Source organism: Ranitomeya variabilis, chromosome 1 (genome assembly GCF_051348905.1).
Source record: "Ranitomeya variabilis isolate aRanVar5 chromosome 1, aRanVar5.hap1, whole genome shotgun sequence".
In the NCBI taxonomy this organism is placed as follows: domain Eukaryota; kingdom Metazoa; phylum Chordata; class Amphibia; order Anura; family Dendrobatidae; genus Ranitomeya; species Ranitomeya variabilis.
Window position 1 is genome coordinate 697,411,900 of NC_135232.1, and position 18,033 is coordinate 697,429,932.

The following is an 18,033-nucleotide window of genomic DNA, read 5'->3' on the forward strand; positions in this document are numbered from 1 at the left end:
CTGCATGAACATTTTGCCTTTACGAAACATGGGATGTAAGATGTAGAGAAACCATTTCTGCAGGGCGACCTGAGCGTCTACAACAAAGACTTCACGGCCGGTTTCTTTAGCAGGAACACTGTTTAATCGCTGCCCAGATACCACTCTCATAAGTTACAATTCTCACACTTTTCTTTAGCCTTCCAAAACAGGACAATGAAAATACTGACAATATGTGCAAATCGTAAAAAAAAAAATTATATATATCACACAGTAAAGTAAAAAAAAAAAAAAAAAAGTGTTACAGGGGGTCTGTTTTTAATATCAGCCAGAATTTATTTTACTCTTTGGGAACAGTTCTGTGTGTTCAACGCATATGTAACATCCATACTTGCACACACATACATGATGGATAGCAATATGGAAATAAAAGGTGAAACCAATCACCCATAGGAGTAAAAAAAAAAAAAAAAAGGCCAAAAAAGTAAATAATTTACATGATAGGCAACTTTAATGCTGTAGTGCACTTATATATATTTATATAACATAAAAAAAAAAAAAAATCCAACTCTCCCTCCCGTTCCAGCAGCTTGTTCCATTTTGCAATATCATAATTCAGGAGATGCAGAATTATTGCCTAAATAATCCTATACATTACACCAGTGTTCTCGGGGGTGGGGAGGGGGAAACACCTTTTGAATTGCTACGTAATTTACAACTTGATTGTTGGCCCTTTCTCCCCCCCCCCAAAACCCCCCTTTTTTTTTTTTTTTTACAGTTTTAACTCATTGGCAATTTTGGAAGCAATGTTTTTGAAAGCTATGGATGTCCCGGATATCCGCTTGAAGCGCACCCCGTTCAGAGAGAGCCTTGGCAGTTTGCACACTTCCATCTCCCATTGGACCAGATTTTCGGCGTGGCCGTCCCCGTGGACGCAGAAGAGTAAGAAGCGCTCTCTCTGCTCATAGTCACAATTGTTGGCGTCTAGAACCTTGCGGATCTCGCGCATCATGTCGTTGGGGTCCATGGAACTGGTGGTTTTCATGCTCCAGGTAAACCGCAGCGACCTCGGCTTCGATTCCTTGTTCTCGTCTTTCTGGTCCCCTGACACATTACGACTAGAAGAAAAGAGAAGTTACTCTTTTTGAAGACCATCACTACACTCCATTCTAAGTGCCACCCTAAGATCAACGAACCATGGGGACCAGAATAGTCTGTATTTGGTGAGGAGTCCACTTTTTAAAGCTTTGTAACAAAAGAGCATCCGTCACCTGCCATAAATATGTTTGTTTTTTTTTAACTGATGTTCTCCTGAATCCAGCGCTGTTTTTCTCTTGTTCCTGCTCCTCTCCGTTCCTCAGATATGGCCTCTTTCCTGTATATAAATCTACTCTAATTATCGAAGTGGGTGTCATCCTCATTTATTCGGGGGGTGCACCACACCCCCTTGGCTAATAAGACTACATTTAACTACAGGGAACAGCAGGCCATATCTCAGGAACAGAGGCACGAAGGAACAAAAGAAAAACAGCGCCGGATTCAGGAGAACAGCGGCATTTAGACCAGCTTAAAAAAAAAAATAAGTTACATGTTTATGGCAAGTGACTGTAAAAAGCCTTGGAATCAGTCTCTTCTATAAAGGTAAATTATTCGGTACAGAGACAATTTTGGGAGAAAGCATATGGCCCCCATTAGAGCTATCACAAGGGGCAGTCATTGGGATTTCAAAGATCATCGGCCTAGTGATAAAATTGTACATTTCACGTGCTTTGTAATTGGGGTCCAATCAGAGGTTGCTAGTCTCCGCAGAAACAGATTTTAAAAATGTTCTCAGTAATTTTAGTAGATGGATTACAATAATTGGCATAAGCCCAAAGAGGCACTTTTAATGAGTATGAGGGTATGTAGACTTTTGCAATCAATTTGTAATATTATTTTACCCAATACATTTAATAAAAAAAAAAATATATATATATATATATATATATATATATATATATATATATATATATATATGCATATGTATATGCATATGTATATGCATATGCATGTATATGTATATATATATATATATATATATATATATATATATATATATATATATATATATATATATATATATATATATATATATATATATATATATATATATATATATATATATGGAATTTACAGCTCTTATGCAGATAGACTGTTACAGTCGGTGGTGGTCTTACTCCCTTTCCTTGGTCCGTTCTTTGACAGTCTACAGCATTGCAAAGGGGAATGGAGTAACAAGTACAGGACCATAGCGACAAGAGCTGCATACACAAAACTAGAGCTTTGGAATTAATAATAAAAAGATTGCAAAAGTCTATATACCATAAAAGGAGGAGATATTACAAATTGGAAGTCTCAACTATGTGCATGTCTACGTACAAAAATCACAGACCCTTGTATAAGCCTATAGAGAGGGTCCCTTATTGAGGACTCTGGATAGGTAATCAATATCTGATATTGGAGGGGGGGTTTATGAGACACAGTGGCATTACACTGATCAGCAATTAGCAGCTCTGATGGTTCCTGGGTGCAAACAGTGTACAAAGCCTGAACAGCACAGCTCTGGGTACTATTCACTTCTATAGGAGATGAGTTGCAGTACCCGAGATAGGCCACTATGCAGAGTATGGCACTGTTGTGTTCTCCTCTGGTCACTATTAAAATCCGGTGACCGCAGAGCAAATAGCTGATCGTTGGGAGTCCGACACTATGTACACCCCAAACATCTATAGGATTGAAATCAACCCAACAACAAAAATTTATATCCAGTTCACACTGATTATATATAACAAGCCAACTTATTATAATTCCCTTTAAAAGAGGCATATCCCCCACCCCCATCACATACAATGCTACAGATTCACATGCAAACATTCACATAATTAACCATGTGAGGAAAAAAAAAAAAGGAATTAATGCAAGACTGACATGCAAACATTCTCAGGAAAGGCTTAATAAAGCATGTGGGTGATGTTATAATAAATATATATAAAAAAATATATTGCCCTCACCTGGAGCCCTCATATCTCCCATTTCTCTCAGTTTCAGTCGGGAGCCTCATTGAAAACAATGCAAAAAGCAAAGACAAGCAGAAGAGAAGAGAAATCTTACACTGGTGTTCAAAATCTCAGACCAACGAGTCAGCGGATAAGATTTAAAAAAAAAAAGGTTTCAATGCGAAGACATCTAGAGCAATCCACATAATGAAGTCCCTGCATCCTGTAGACAAGGAGGCGCCTGATTGGGGTATGTGAAGGTGACCTCTCACTAAGTGAATGATTGGGCTCAAAAAGGAGAAACAAAGCTGCAATGAAGTTTGACCGCTAATGTTACATTAGAAACAGGCATGATGTGAATCGAGACTTTAAAGATTTTTTTTTTTTGTATTTGCTAATTGGGGAAAAAAAAGCCATCATACCTTCAAGTAAACTAAGTTCTGTGATATTATATGATTGCAGAAAGATCTAAGAAATGGTAAAAAAAAATAAATCATGTCCCTCAGAGGAAGCAAGGCGAAACGCGCGTTGGGTTAGAGGGACACTAGCCTGTCAGATCTCTTAGTAGCAGTAAATTCAGTGACTATAGGTAAATATACCATTCATATTTAAAGGATATTTCAAATTGGAAAAACGGTACTGTTGAGATTAGGATTCTATGTTAAGACACCGGCCAGCCTAAAATATAATGGGAAGGATATTCTATGTTTTCACATGCACTGGCATTAAACTCTCCCCCTTCTGTATAGGCTTAGCTAAATGATCTATACTGTTGCTATTACATAAATCATCTTTTCTAGTGTCCTTCAACTAGGTGGTACTCCTGGTTTTACATAGATTTTTTTAATTATGTTTTTATATTTATTCCCAAAGTGATTTCTTGATAATCATTTCAAAGATTTCTTTTTTCTGTGATCATATAGCATCACAGAAATTTTGTTTACATGATTTATTAAAGTACTAAGCGTTATATTGGACATTAATGACCGATACCCTACCCTAGAGGTAAACGACTGGGCATCTTGAATTTAAAACATGCCCGATCTTTAGCTCCCGTTATATATAAACTGCTGATGCATGTGTATGTCATGTGGAGTATACGACCTGAGGACACAAGTTCGCATACACTAACGTTTAGGACCTGGTACAATAGGAGCTGCAGACTCAAAATATGCACAAAATTAGATGCAAGTGTGCATGAGCCCTGTACGTCTAGTCACGCAATAAAGGTACCTTCACATTAAGCGACGCTGCAGCGATAGAGACAACGATGCCGATCGCTGCAGCGTCGCTGTTTGATCGCTGGAGAGCTGTCACACAGACCGCTCTCCAGCGACCAACGATGCCGAGGTCCCTGGGTAACCAGGGTAAACATCGGGTTACTAAGCGCAGGGCCGCGCTTAGTAACCCGATGTTTACCCTGGTTACCAGCGTAAAATGTAAAAAAAAACAAACACTACATACTTACATTCGCATCCCCCGGCGTCCGCTTCCTGCACTGACTGAGCGCCGGCCCTAACAGCAGAGCGGTGACGTCACCGCTGTGCTGTACTTTCACTTTACGGCGCTCAGTCAGTGTGGGAAGCGGACGCCGGGGGACGCGAAGGTGAGTATGTACTGTTTTTTTTTTTTTACATTTTACGCTGGTAACCAGGGTAAACATCGGGTTACTAAGCGCGGCCCTGCGCTTAGTAACCCGATGTTTACCCTGGTTACCAGTGTAAAACATCGCTGGTATCGTTGCTTTTGGTGTCAAACACGACGATACACGCCGGTCTGACGACCAAATAAAGTTCTGAACTTTGTTCAACGACCAGCGATATCACAGCAGGATCCTGATCGCTGCTGCGTGTCAAACTAAACGATATCGCTATCCAGGACGCTGCAACGTCACGAATCGCTAGCAATATCGTTTAGTGTGAAGGTACCTTTACTAATTAGGTAGAATGGGGCCACATGGTGGTTTTTAGGTCTTAAAGGGATTGTGCTGAGCCGCTTATTTCCACGTCGGATGGGACAGGCAGCCGTCGAATGAACATCCAGTGTCATCCATGTGTCCTACTGGAATAAGGACGCATGCACAAAACCTGGTGGGCAATGGACTTTTGAGCACAAAACATTTACATCTAGAGAAAGCAAAGGAAAAAAAAAATGGTATTAAAGAGGTATAATGATTAGTGATGAGCCAATATACTCGTTACTCGAGATCAGTCGTTATACGAGATTTCTCGAGCATGCTCGGGTGGTCTCCGAGTATTTTTTAGTGCTCTGAGATTTCGTTTTCCTCACTGCAGCTGAATGATTTACATCTGTTAGCCAGCATAAGTACATGTGGGGATTCCCTAGCAACCAGGCAACCCCCACATGTACTTATGCTGGCTAACAGATGTAAATCATTCAGCTGCGGCAAGAAAAACTAAATATCCGAGCACTAAAAAATACTCGGGAGGACCCCAGAGCGTGCTCGAGAAATCTCGAACAACGAGTGATCTCGAGTAACGAGTATATTCGCTCATCACTAATAATGATTGTTAACATGAAATACGAGCTGCAAGATACAAACCCCACAGTAATGGATATTTTAGTATGTGACTGCTGCACTGTAGGACATACATGTGTTTGCCAGGCTAGACTGGTAGAGAAACAATTTGAAAAAGTTAAAAAAATTAAAAGTTAGAAACTTACCTTACATTAACAAACTAACATTAACACCACAAACCTGCGGTTCACATGCCAAAAGTGTGTATTAGTAAAAAAATAAAATAAAACAGAACACAAAAACATGAAGTTTTACGACACTCAAGACTAATGGTTGCAAAGTGCACAAGACATGCTTAGCTGATTAAAAGTTGGAAAGGACGTTGTCATCTCAATCAAATTTAGTTTTCAACAGAAAGTTTAGTATTTAGAAAAATCAAGATCCAGAAAGACAGTTATATAGGGGGAAAAAAATATATAAATAAAATAAATAGATTGCAAATTAAATCCTACCTTTTTATAAATCTGAATGACATGTTTCTAAAAAACAAGAAAAGTCAAAGTAAAAAAAAAAATAAAAAAAATTAAAGATGTGAAAAAAATAAAAAATATATATATAAAAAAAGCAATCAGGTCTTGAGCATTAGGCAACAGACACATCCAGTAAATCAACAGGTCCTAGAGTCACTGGTACTGATGGGAACAAACACTGGGAGAAAGGGAGGTTACACAAAACCTAAGCATAAAACAAACCAGAGTTCAGATTTGTGAGGCTTGTTATCCCCATTAAATGGTATTTACATTTCTGCGAGTGCCCGCATTCTCCACCACATGTAGAGATGGGAATATTCATTAGATTTTTTTTTTTTTTTTTTTTAAACCAGGTGTGTGTGTATTTTTGGCAATTATTATCCAATATTACAATCAGAATTAAAAAGAAAAATAGAAATCGTGCAATTTTCAGAATTTTTTACCCACAAAAAACAGATTGACTATTTTTTGTATTGAAGCATCTAATGAATGTGAGCAAAGGTAATTGTGAAGGGAAGGGGAGGAGGTGATCTATGACATCGCCTAGTGTGATTAGTGAATCCAGTGTTATCAGTAATGTATCAAGAAGTGATCAATCACTGCACAGAAGGTGAAGGAAGAGGTGAGGCATGACATTGCCTATTGTGATTGGTGGATCCGGTGTTATCAGCTGTGTATAGAGGTGTTATCAGTCATTGTATTCCCATCTTTGGTGATAATGAGCTTACTGAAAACACTTCCTAAAAGGACAGGAAGCACAAGTGTAAAAGAAACCTAGTGGCCAGTAAGAAAATGACAAGATTACCAATTTTGTTGTTTTTATAAAAGATCATGGTAAGAAATAAAACCTTGCTCATTTTTTTTTTTTTTTTTAAACTAAAAAAAAACAAAACCTTGAAGCTTAAAGGAAATGTCATTGTGAAAAACAACCTTTTACAAAGAATAAATAGCTGTAGAAAGACTCCAAAGACGTAATTGCCACCTCTGCACTCTTACACTACCCCGTGGTGCTCGGTATGAGCATATAGGAGTCCAATGTGTTATTCCTCAGACTTTGAGCCCTGGGGTTGCAGTACAATGCGGAGTGTGGACCGACGTGTAGCATAGATTGCCTTAAGGAATCCATCTCTTCAGGTATCCAAGCATTCAACAGTACTGTGCCTTTGTTTTATGCGGACATATCCAAAATTCTCTTAAAGGGGATGTCTACTACTTTATAAACCCAAATCTCCATTTTTAACAGCCAAAGACACATTTGTAATTGTATTTTATGACCTGAATGGATTCTATGGCAAAGTTCACACTTTCAGTATTTTACATCAGTATTTGTACTTGGGGGGGGGGGGGGGGGGGGGGGGAAATATCAGTAAGAAAATGTGAAACAAATCGTGTAACCAGTGAGATTAAAAAAATAGAATGTAATAAATGACAAATATTCTTGTCTGCAGCTGTTTGTACCCTGCCCCTACCTGTCCTAAGTAGCAGACAAACCCTTTAATAACAGACTATAGTTGATTGTAGGCATAGGCTGACAATTTCCACCTTCGACTACTTTAGCAAGATTTTTTTATCCAGAAGTTAACTTGAATAGCAACGGTTAGATGATTAAATACAATCCTAAAAAGCCATTAAACAGACCTTCAACAGGTAAGATTAATAATTACAACAGTAATGTGTGGTGAGAGCTGTGGGCGGAGTGTAAAGACTGGCCCTAATCTGACAAATAAGGAGCAGGACTCAGCACCACTCTTGTCTCAGGCTGCATCTGGTATTGCAGATTGCGCGAGGATGGTGGACATTGTCATTTTGCAGAAATAAAGAATAACGATTGAAAAACATGTGTTGGTTGCTTAAGTGCCAACTTTGGTACAGGAAGTTAAACCACTTCAAAAGAAAGATGGGACGGAATAATCGATACAAAATATGGAGTGAAAAATATTGTACTAGGTCAATATTAAGCAGTACTTACAGGGCGACATCACAACATCAAACAAAAAAAAAAATCAATGAGTGGTGAAAGCAATGGTAGAGATGTTCTGATGTTTCTTATTAATAGTCATTTTAGTTTGATGACAAGGTTACTAGGCATATTCTAGTAGTGCTTCTATATTTCACATTCTTAAAAGGGAATGTGTATTCAGAAAATAACTTGTTTTTAACAGGTTTTTTAGCATAAAATATATTTTTTTACTTTGTAATATATTAGAAATATCAATAATCACCCTAGCCACTCAGCGCAACACTAGACTCGCTGCCCATCATGTGCGTAAAACTTCAGCAGTCTCATCACAGGGAAAAATACAATAAAGGAAAATTTCTATATAGTAGATCACATGATCCACCATACACAATAGGTGATATCACAGCTCACATCCTCCTCCTGTATAATGACTGATAACACCTCTATATACAGCAGATAACACAGGATCCACCATACACAATAGGTGATATCACAGCTCTCCTCCTCCTGTACAATGACCGATAACACCTCTATGTACAGTATACAGGTCCTTCTCAAAAAATTAGCATATAGTGTTAAATTTCATTATTTACCATAATGTAATGATTACAATTAAACTTTCATATACTATAGATTCATTATCCACCAACTGAAATTTGTCAGGTCTTTTATTGTTTTAATACTGATGATTTTGGCATACAACTCCTGATAACCCAAAAAACCTGTCTCAATAAATTAGCATATCAAGAAAAGGTTCTCTAAATGACCTATTACCCTAATCTTCTGAATCAACTAATTAACTCTAAACACATGCAAAAGATACCTGAGGCTTTTAAAAACTCCCTGCCTGGTTCATTACTCAAAACCCCCATCATGGGTAAGACTAGCGACCTGACAGATGTCAAGAAGGCCATCATTGACACCCTCAAGCAAGAGGGTAAGACCCAGAAAGAAATTTCTCAACAAATAGGCTGTTCCCAGAGTGCTGTATCAAGGCACCTCAATGGTAAGTCTGTTGGAAGGAAACAATGTGGCAGAAAACGCTGTACAACGAGAAGAGGTGACCGGACCCTGAGGAAGATTGTGGAGAAGGACCGATTCCAGACCTTGGGGAACCTGAGGAAGCAGTGGACTGAGTCTGGTGTGGAAACATCCAGAGCCACCGTGCACAGGCGTGTGCAGGAAATGGGCTACAGGTGCCGCATTCCCCAGGTAAAGCCACTTTTGAACCATAAACAGCGGCAGAAGCGCCTGACCTGGGCTACAGAGAAGCAGCACTGGACTGTTGCTAAGTGGTCCCAAGTACTTTTTTCTGATGAAAGCAAATTTTGCATGTCATTCGGAAATCAAGGTGCCAGAGTCTGGAGGAAGACTGGGGAGAAGGAAATGCCAAAATGCCTGAAGTCCAGTGTCAAGTACCCACAGTCAGTGATGGTGTGGGGTGCCATGTCAGCTGCTGGTGTTGGTCCACTGTGTTTCATCAAGGTCAACACACTTCATGAAAAGAAACATCACAGGATGTTTTTAAGCTATAATTACAATCATGGTGGTACTGTGATGATTATCGCTAAGGACCTAAGACCGAGATCAGTCGCAAAAAGTCAATACCAAAACACGAAAACAACACGACTAAAAAAGCTCCAAGATTATTTATATTAATCCAATATATATATTTTATTAAGGGAAACAGGTACAGATGAAAAACAGGAAAAAGGAGGGGGTACAACAACTAGCACATGCCAGAAATGGACGCTCTACAAGACATGTGATAATGTGACAGGCAGAGAAAATAACGGTATTCAATATACCTATTGCACTGATACCACACAGCCTGACTTAGATATTAGCCCAGCACAGGAAGAAATAAATAGGTAAAAGACATGGCACATTAGGGTGGCATATTACCCGTATATACGGCCAGGAAATGTCCAGGAGCGTCCTCCCCGACGCGCGTTTCGGCGCTGTAGCCTTTCTCGAGAAAGGCTACAGCGCCGAAACGCGCGTCGGGGAGGACGCTCCTGGACATTTCCTGGCCGTATATACGGGTAATATGCCACCCTAATGTGCCATGTCTTTTACCTATTTATTTCTTCCTGTGCTGGGCTAATATCTAAGTCAGGCTGTGTGGTATCAGCGCAATAGGTATATTGAATACCGTTATTTTCTCTGCCTGTCACATTATCACATGTCTTGTAGAGCGTCCATTTCTGGCATGTGCTAGTTGTTGTACCCCCTCCTTTTTCCTGTTTTTCATCTGTACCTGTTTCCCTTAATAAAATATATATATTGGATTAATATAAATAATCTTGGAGCTTTTTTAGTCGTGTTGTTTTCGTGTTTTGGTATTGTGTTTCATCAAGGGCAGGGTCAATGCAGCTAGCTATCAGGAGATTTTGGAGCACTTCATGCTTCCATCGGCTGAAATGCTTTATGGAGATGAAGATTTCATTTTTCAGCACGACCTGGCACCTGCTCACAGTGCCAAAACCACTGGTAAATGGTTTACTGACCATGGTATTACTGTGCTCAATTGGCCTGCCAACTCTCCTGACCTGAACCCCATAGAGAATCTGTGGGATATTGTGAAGAGAAAGCTGAGAGACGCAAGACCCAACACTCTGGATGAGCTTAAGGCCGCTATTGAAGCATCCTGGGCCTCCATAACATCTCAGCAGTGTCACAGGCTGATTGCCTCCATGCCACGCCGCATTGAAGCAGTCATTTCTGCCAAAGGATTCCCGACCAAGTATTGAGTGCATAACTGAACATTATTATTTGATGGTTTTTTTGTTTGGTATTAAAAAACACTTTTATTTGATTGGTCGGGTGAAATATGCTAATTTATTGAGACAGGTTTTTTGGGTTATCAGGAGTTGTATGCCAAAATCATCAGTATTAAAACAATAAAAGACCTGACAAATTTCAGTTGGTGGATAATGAGTCTATAGTATATGAAAGTTTAATTGTAATCATTACATTATGGTAAATAATGAAATTTAACACTATATGCTAATTTTTTGAGAAGGACCTGTATAACACCGGATCCACCATAGACAATAGGTGATGTCTGTATGAAAGACTTTTCAATGGTCTTATCAGTGACAGGATTACAAAGTCAACACCTCTATATACAGTAGATAATACAAGATCCACCATTCACAATAGATGGTCACAGCTCACCTCCTCCTCCACCTGCACAGTGACTAATAACACCCATATACAGTAGATAATACAGGATCCAGCATTCACAATAGGTGATGTACAAGGGGAGGGAGGATGCGAGTTGTGTCATTACCTATTGTGAATCATGGAGTCTGTGTTCTCTGCTATGTAGAGAGGTTATCAGTCATCAGGGATATTGCCAGAGAAGCCCTGGACTGTCTCAGTTCTTCTGTAAAAGACTCCCATCTCAGCCTTAAAGGTGGGAGACGGGTAATTTATTCATTCTACAGCAGAGACAGGGTGCTGGTGAGCTGTGACATCATCTATTGTGAATGGTGGATCCTGTGTTATCTACTGTATATAGAGGTGTTATCAGTCATTGTACAGGAGGAGGAGGTGAGCTGTGATACCACCTATTGTGTATGGTGGGTCCTGTGTTACCTACTGTATATACAGGTGTTATCAGTCATTGTACAGGAGGTGGTGAGCTGTGACATCACCTACTGTGTATGGTGGATCCTGTGTTATCTTCTGTATATAGAGGTGTTATCAGTCATTGTGCAGGAGGAGGTGAGCTGTGATATCACCTATTGTGAATGGTGGATCAGTGTTCTCTACTGTATATACAGGTGTTATCAGTCATTGTACAGGAGGAGGTGAGCTGTGACCACCTACTGTGTATGGTGGATCCTGTGTTATCTTCTGTATATAGAGGTGTTATCAGTCATTGTGCAGGAGGAGGAGGGGAGCTGTGATATCACCTATTGTGAACGGTGGATCCGGTGTTATCTACTGCATATAGAGGTGTTATCAGTCACTGTAATCCTGCCTCAGTAGATATTGAGCCTGATAAAAACACTTTCTAAAAAGACAGGAAGCAGGAATCTAAAACAGCCCGACTGTTTAAGTGTAAGGCTGTGTGCACATGTAGCATATTTTTCGCGTTTTTTTTCGCGTTTTTTCGCTATAAAACCGCGAAAAAAACGCTTACATTAAGCATCTTATGTAATAGAATGCATTCCGCATTTTTTGTGCACATGCTGCATTTTTTTCCTGAGCGGAATCGCATTCCAGAAAAAAACGCAACATGTTCATTAAAATTGCGGAATTGCGGGGATTCCGCACACCTAGGAGTGCATTGATCTGCTTACTTCCCGCACGGGGCTGTGCACACCATGCGGGAAGTAAGCAGATCATGTGCGGTTGGTACCCAGGGTGGGGGAGAGGAGACTCTCCTCCACGGACTGGGCACCATATAATTGGTAAAAAATAAAGAATTAAAATAATAAATAGTCCTATACTCACCCTCTGATGGCCCCTGAAGTGTTCCCGCCTCTCCGGTGCATGATCTCTCTTCCGTTCCTATAGATGGTGTGGTTCAGGACCTGTGATGACGTCACTGTCTTGTGATTGGTCGCGTGACCGCTCATGTGACTCACGCGACCAATCACAAGACAGTGACGTCATCGCAGGCCCTTCACTGCACTCCAGCTATAGGAACGGACGCTGCAGAGGTCTGCAGGTGAGTATAACCATGTTTTTTATTATTTTTAAACATTCGATCTTTTACTATAGATGCTGCATAGGCTGCATCTATAGTAAAAAGTTGGTCACACTTGTCAAACACTATGTTTGACAAGTGTGACCAACCTGTCAGTCAGTTTTCCAAGCGATGCTACAGATCGCTTGGAAAACTCTAGCATTCTGCAAGCTAATTATGCTTGCAAAACGCTAGTTTTCTGCGGGTATATGCATGCTAATTCTGCATGCGATATACCCGCGGCAGGAGGCGCAGAATTGCCGCGGAAATTTCCGCGGCAATTCTGCAACGTGTGAACTTAGCCTAAGATTACTATTTTTTTTATTTAGAGAAGATTGTAATTGAAAAACAGTGAAACATTATTTTTTAATTAATTTATTTTTTTTAAAGTAAGTGTATCAAATCTTATTTAAAAATTGGTCTTTTTGTGGCGACCACCTCCCTTTACATAGACCTGGTGGTGGCAATAAGAATGCTCTTTAGGCCTTTGTCTGAGACTAGCAAAACGTTCCTACAGCCTTCCCGGAAACTGCATATTACAAGTTACTTGTGTCTGCCATAGTAGCTAGCCCTTCACATGAACAGACAGGGCTGCAATGCCAGACACAACCTATTATACAAGAGTGGCGCTGTTTCCTGCCAAACCTTTTTTTTTTTTTAAACTTCTGATAACTCCTCTTGTCCTGTGTTCTGGCACCGGATTGGACATTTAGAATTATTGCGCTATACCCATGTTTTACTGAAATAACGGGTTTTCTAAATGTTAATGTACGTGGAAATGTCTTATCTTACCATAAAACTAATTATGTCACACAAACATGATCATTCTGAAAGTTTTATTAAGCTTTTTGTTTGTTTTTTACAAGCAATTTAGGCTCGAAACTAATGTGTCAAAAAAAATATTAATTTTACAGACATTTAATTCAAGCTTGTTAGTTGAGACGCAGCGGCGGTGGCGGGATCAGACTCTTCCACGTTAGAGCCTCTGGACCTGCCAGATGTCCCCCCGCTCTCACCAGAGGGTCTTATGCTGGATTTAGTACATCACTTTTAGAGTTGATTATTTGGCCCTGAGAACTTTTTTTCGATTTTAGAGTTCATGTAAATGGTGGCGAACACACAGACCATAGACATCAATGTATAACAGATCGGCATAAACTCCAAATATTGCAAAACACAGTACAAGACAAATGGTTCGGCTCAGTCTCCGTTATATTAGTAGGTTGGGGTTTTTTTGGTTGTTTTTTTTGGCCCCCAAAAATGATTAAAGACATGATTAAGGCAGCGGGAATACTTTCATCATAAGACAGACAATACAAGTTAGGTGTTTGTTCGAGGACTCGACACCCGGCAGCACAGGAAAAATAAAAAACCCAAAACTTTTTTTTTTTTTTCTTCTAGGAATACTCTGCGGACTACAATTCACACTAAAGCTTCATCATTCTTCCCACTAAACCACACAATAGTCACAGCAAAAAGATCTGGAGAGAGATGGTCAGAGGAAGAGGAACATTCCTGAAACGCACTGAGGAGGAAGCCATATTGTATCTCCTGCCTAGTGACTGGGCAGGCTGGACGGCTGAACATGGTGTGAGCAGGTGAAGGAGTGAATCAGAGAGCAGTGCTGCACTGTAAAGCACAGGAAGAGAGGCAGCATGAGCTAAAATGACAGGCTGCTTAGGGAGGAAGCTATTGTTCACCTGAGAGCAATGGTAGACTACCAGTTGGTTGTTGCGTGACTCAATGAAAAGCTCCAGCTTGCAGGGCTCTCTGGTCTAGTTATTAGGGGGATGAACCAGGTTCTGATCACCATTTTGCATTACTTCCTTTTTGTCCAGAATTTAGATGCTTCCAGAAATCTGTGTAAGCCCTGAACAAGCAGGAGGTACTGCTGTGAGACTGGTAACGTTAGAGGGGGCAACCAGGATGAAGCCCCCTGAATATATGACTAAGCCAAGACGGATATACGGTTATTAGGGCACATCATCCTGGTAGCTGCATTCTATGGATGAAAGGAGTAAGCGCAAGAAAAAGCAAAGAAAGGGGCAAAGTAAGGAAATACATTAAAACAACTCAGAGAAGCTGTCCGAAGCTCTGGGGTCACCAAACTAGTTATATTTCTGGGCACTGGAATGAATGAAAGACCAGATCTACTTTTAAGGTAGTAAATGGATATGGCCCACCCCCGACTGGCAGCTTTCGTGGGCAGCCGCCCTAAATGGCGCCTTTCGTGGGCAGCCCAAACCCCCTTTAAGGCTTCTGACAGGTTCTCTTTCACAAAAAATGGGAAAATGAGTCACCTAGGTGTAAGCTTCAAAAATGTTCCTCTTCAAAAAAAAAAATAAAAGAATAAAACAAATCTCTCGCCCCTTTCCCCACACAAAACACTAGAGTCCATAATGAACAGATTAATGTGCAATCCCAGATTACAGCAGCAGGTAAAGCCTGGAGGTAGACTTAGTGTTACAGTTACATTGTACATTCGTTTCAGAGAATCCAACTTCTAGATATTTTATATCAAGGAAACTACTAGAAAGAGTGGACACAAGCGAGGGGGGATACAAGGAGTGAAGACCGTAGTATTACAACTACAACAGCTTCTGCAAATGATAAATGCATTTATATATTCTAGGATAACACTTTACACTAGCGGGAAGCTACGCTACGAGACAAAGCAACCGTACATGGATACTTTACGGCATCTCAATGGCTCAGCGGGCCGCGCTCTCATCCCTGGGTCCAGGTCAGAAGCAAATAGAAGGCATCTGGTTTAATATTGCACTGCGGTGTATGACTACGGCAAGATACTTAACGAGCAGTAACGATACTTAACGAGCAGTAAATTAGCAAAAAAAATGATTGCAAAATGTGGCAGTGGCCTTTACTCAAGCAAAATGGGATTACAGGGAAGTGGTCACACATTACAACTACCCTTTAAATTGCCCAGAGTATAAAAGCAGATCCAACAGATCCCATGACATATTACCCCGACAATTTCTTAGGAGTCGGGCAGCCCTTCACTTGTCTCCTGTTCTGCATGTTGGAGGTTGCGACTACTTGCAATGCTTCAGATAAAAGCAAAAGAGAGCCTGCCCCTTTGAGAAATCAAAATATGGACATTTACTGCTTGTTAAGCATCAGCTTTACATTAAACTACCCCTGCAGATAAGATAACTAGGTATAAAACAGCACACCCTCACCAATGTTATCACCATAATTTCCAATAGGTGGCGCTATAGAGTTAAGTCCTCTTTTTTTCAGCAGAGGCAATTTGCATACATAATTACACATTAATTCAAGGGCAGGGATTTTGACCCCCCCACCCCTTTAGATACGAATAAAAAAAAAAGAAAAAAAAAAAGGCTGCTGGTGCATGGAATGGGTCAGAGTCTGGTGACAATACACAAAAATAACAGGACAAGGCTATAAATATGGCACAAAGTATATAGATACAAAACATACAGTTCCGCGATGAAGGGATCTTTATGGGAGTGATGGCACGCAGCGAGTGACGGGTGAAACTTCCCATACCACAAAAAAAACTTACCTTCTAGTTAATTTGGATGTTAATTTACTAAAAAGATTAGTGGAGCCTCTACTTCGAGTCTGTGACAGAGGGGTGGCTTCATGAGATAAACTGGGCGAGGCGGGTGGTCCGTTGTAGGTTGCAGTGCGTCGCTCGCGGAGCTGGCCATGGAAAGTGCTTCGGCTAGCGGTTCCTCGGGGGAAGCGCATGCGGTCTGGAGTAGTGGTGCTTGTTATGCTGTGCGTTGAGGCCACGGAGGTTCTTTGATCTGGGATTGTGCTGTGACAAGAAGAGGCAGGTGTGAGCTTGTCATCACATACAGTAATTAATCACATACATACCACTGACCAACTAATGCAAAAGTTGCTGCGTGTGACAAGACGAGCAGGAGGAGTCACAAAGGTAATGCAAATTCAGGAGATATCAGACACCTCCGAGCATGGGGTGCAGGTCTGTGACAGGAGATGTAGGTAATGGTGCCAAGCGATTACTACAGCAAAACTCCAGCAATCAGGCTACTTAATGGTGGGATATGCCATCACTGTGGGGGGCGAGCTCAGGGAATTGTACAGCACTAGGGGTGATGTGGTGGGAATGGGGGTGCAGTTGCCATGGGCCCAAAAGTTGTGCAAGAGACACTTTCTACTGTATCGACGTAAACATTAGGCCGATACAGTCAGATCCTATGGTAGAGCAGGGAGCCACAGGTTCCCTGCCCCACCGGTCTCCATCTCGTAGGCAGTGGTGAACCAAGAACCTACAAGATGTCGGCATCACTATGTAAGGTGGTCACTTGGATTAGGCAAACTAGATTTATTTTTATGTGGGTGTGGCATTACTTCTTGTATAGTGGGCACACTGCTATCATTACCTTTTATTGTGACACCGAGCATTATACTACATAAAGGGGGCATTGTTTGAAAAGTAGGATCAACCCCAAGGTCACAGGAAGTGGAATAAAATGATATCTTGATATCCGCAATGAAATATCTTATGAGAAAAACATGCATTTCTCTGGAATATGTATATGAGCTGTTAAGATCTATGGTTCAGACATAGATCTCCCAAGAATCTGCCTCCAGAGCTTATTGCAAATTATAGGAGATGTTACCAGTGAGACATGTAGATCGGGGGAGCAGGCTGTCAATTATTACATGTCTCACACTAGTAACATCTCCTTTCATACATAGTTAGCCTCAGAGGCAGATTCTCGGGGAGATCTATGTCCGGCCTATAGATCTTAAAAGCTCGTTTACATATTAAGAAAAAAGTATTGCTCTGGAATAAGATCAGATCACATATCATGTTATTCATCTTCCTAAGACCTGCATGCCCATATAGAAGGCTTAGGAGGAGTTATCTTCCTGAGATTCTATTTGCAGTGGCATGTAAAATCTGGGCAACCTGGTCAAAATTACTGTTTTTTAGTGATGAGCGAATGTGCTGGGATAAGGTGTTATTGGAGCATGCTCGGATGATAATCCAGTGTGTTCAGCCTGCTCAAATAATAAGTTCAGAGTCCCCGCGGCAGCATGTCTCGTGGCTGTTCGACAGTTACAACACATGCAGGGATTGTCTAACAAATAGGCAATGAGACACAAACATATTTTTCGAGCACGCCGAAGACACTCGGTTAGCCCACAAGCATACTCTGATAACACCTTATCTGATCACGTTCGCTAATCTCTACTGTTATTGTGAACAGTTAATCAAGTTGAAGATGAAATTATCTCTAAAAGTCCTAAAGTTAAAGTTATCGTTTACTTTGTATTTTAGGCAAAAAATAATTTTCATCCTTTACATTTTAAAAATTACACAAAGG

General features: G+C 40.6%; 1 protein-coding gene across 5 annotated transcripts in view; it reads right to left on the reverse strand.

Moving 5' to 3' along the window:
• Positions 1-290: 290 nt before the first annotated feature.
• MARK3 (microtubule affinity regulating kinase 3) overlaps positions 291-18,033 on the reverse strand; it is an 87,353-nt gene continuing 69,610 nt past the window's right edge. Inside the window, exons 15-18 of one of the 5 annotated variants that reach the window (XM_077266941.1) lie at positions 16,233-16,490; positions 6,006-6,032; positions 3,030-3,074; positions 291-1,097 (exon numbers count right to left, since the gene is read on the reverse strand). In XM_077266941.1, the coding sequence (XP_077123056.1) occupies positions 752-1,097; positions 3,030-3,074; positions 6,006-6,032; positions 16,233-16,490 (676 nt within the window). In that variant the 3' untranslated portion in view covers positions 291-751. Of the gene's footprint in view, positions 1,098-3,029; positions 3,075-5,699; positions 5,734-6,005; positions 6,033-16,232; positions 16,491-18,033 lie in introns of those variants that run through there. The other 4 variants (XM_077266950.1, XM_077266957.1, XM_077266972.1 and 1 more) reach the window with 4 other exon arrangements.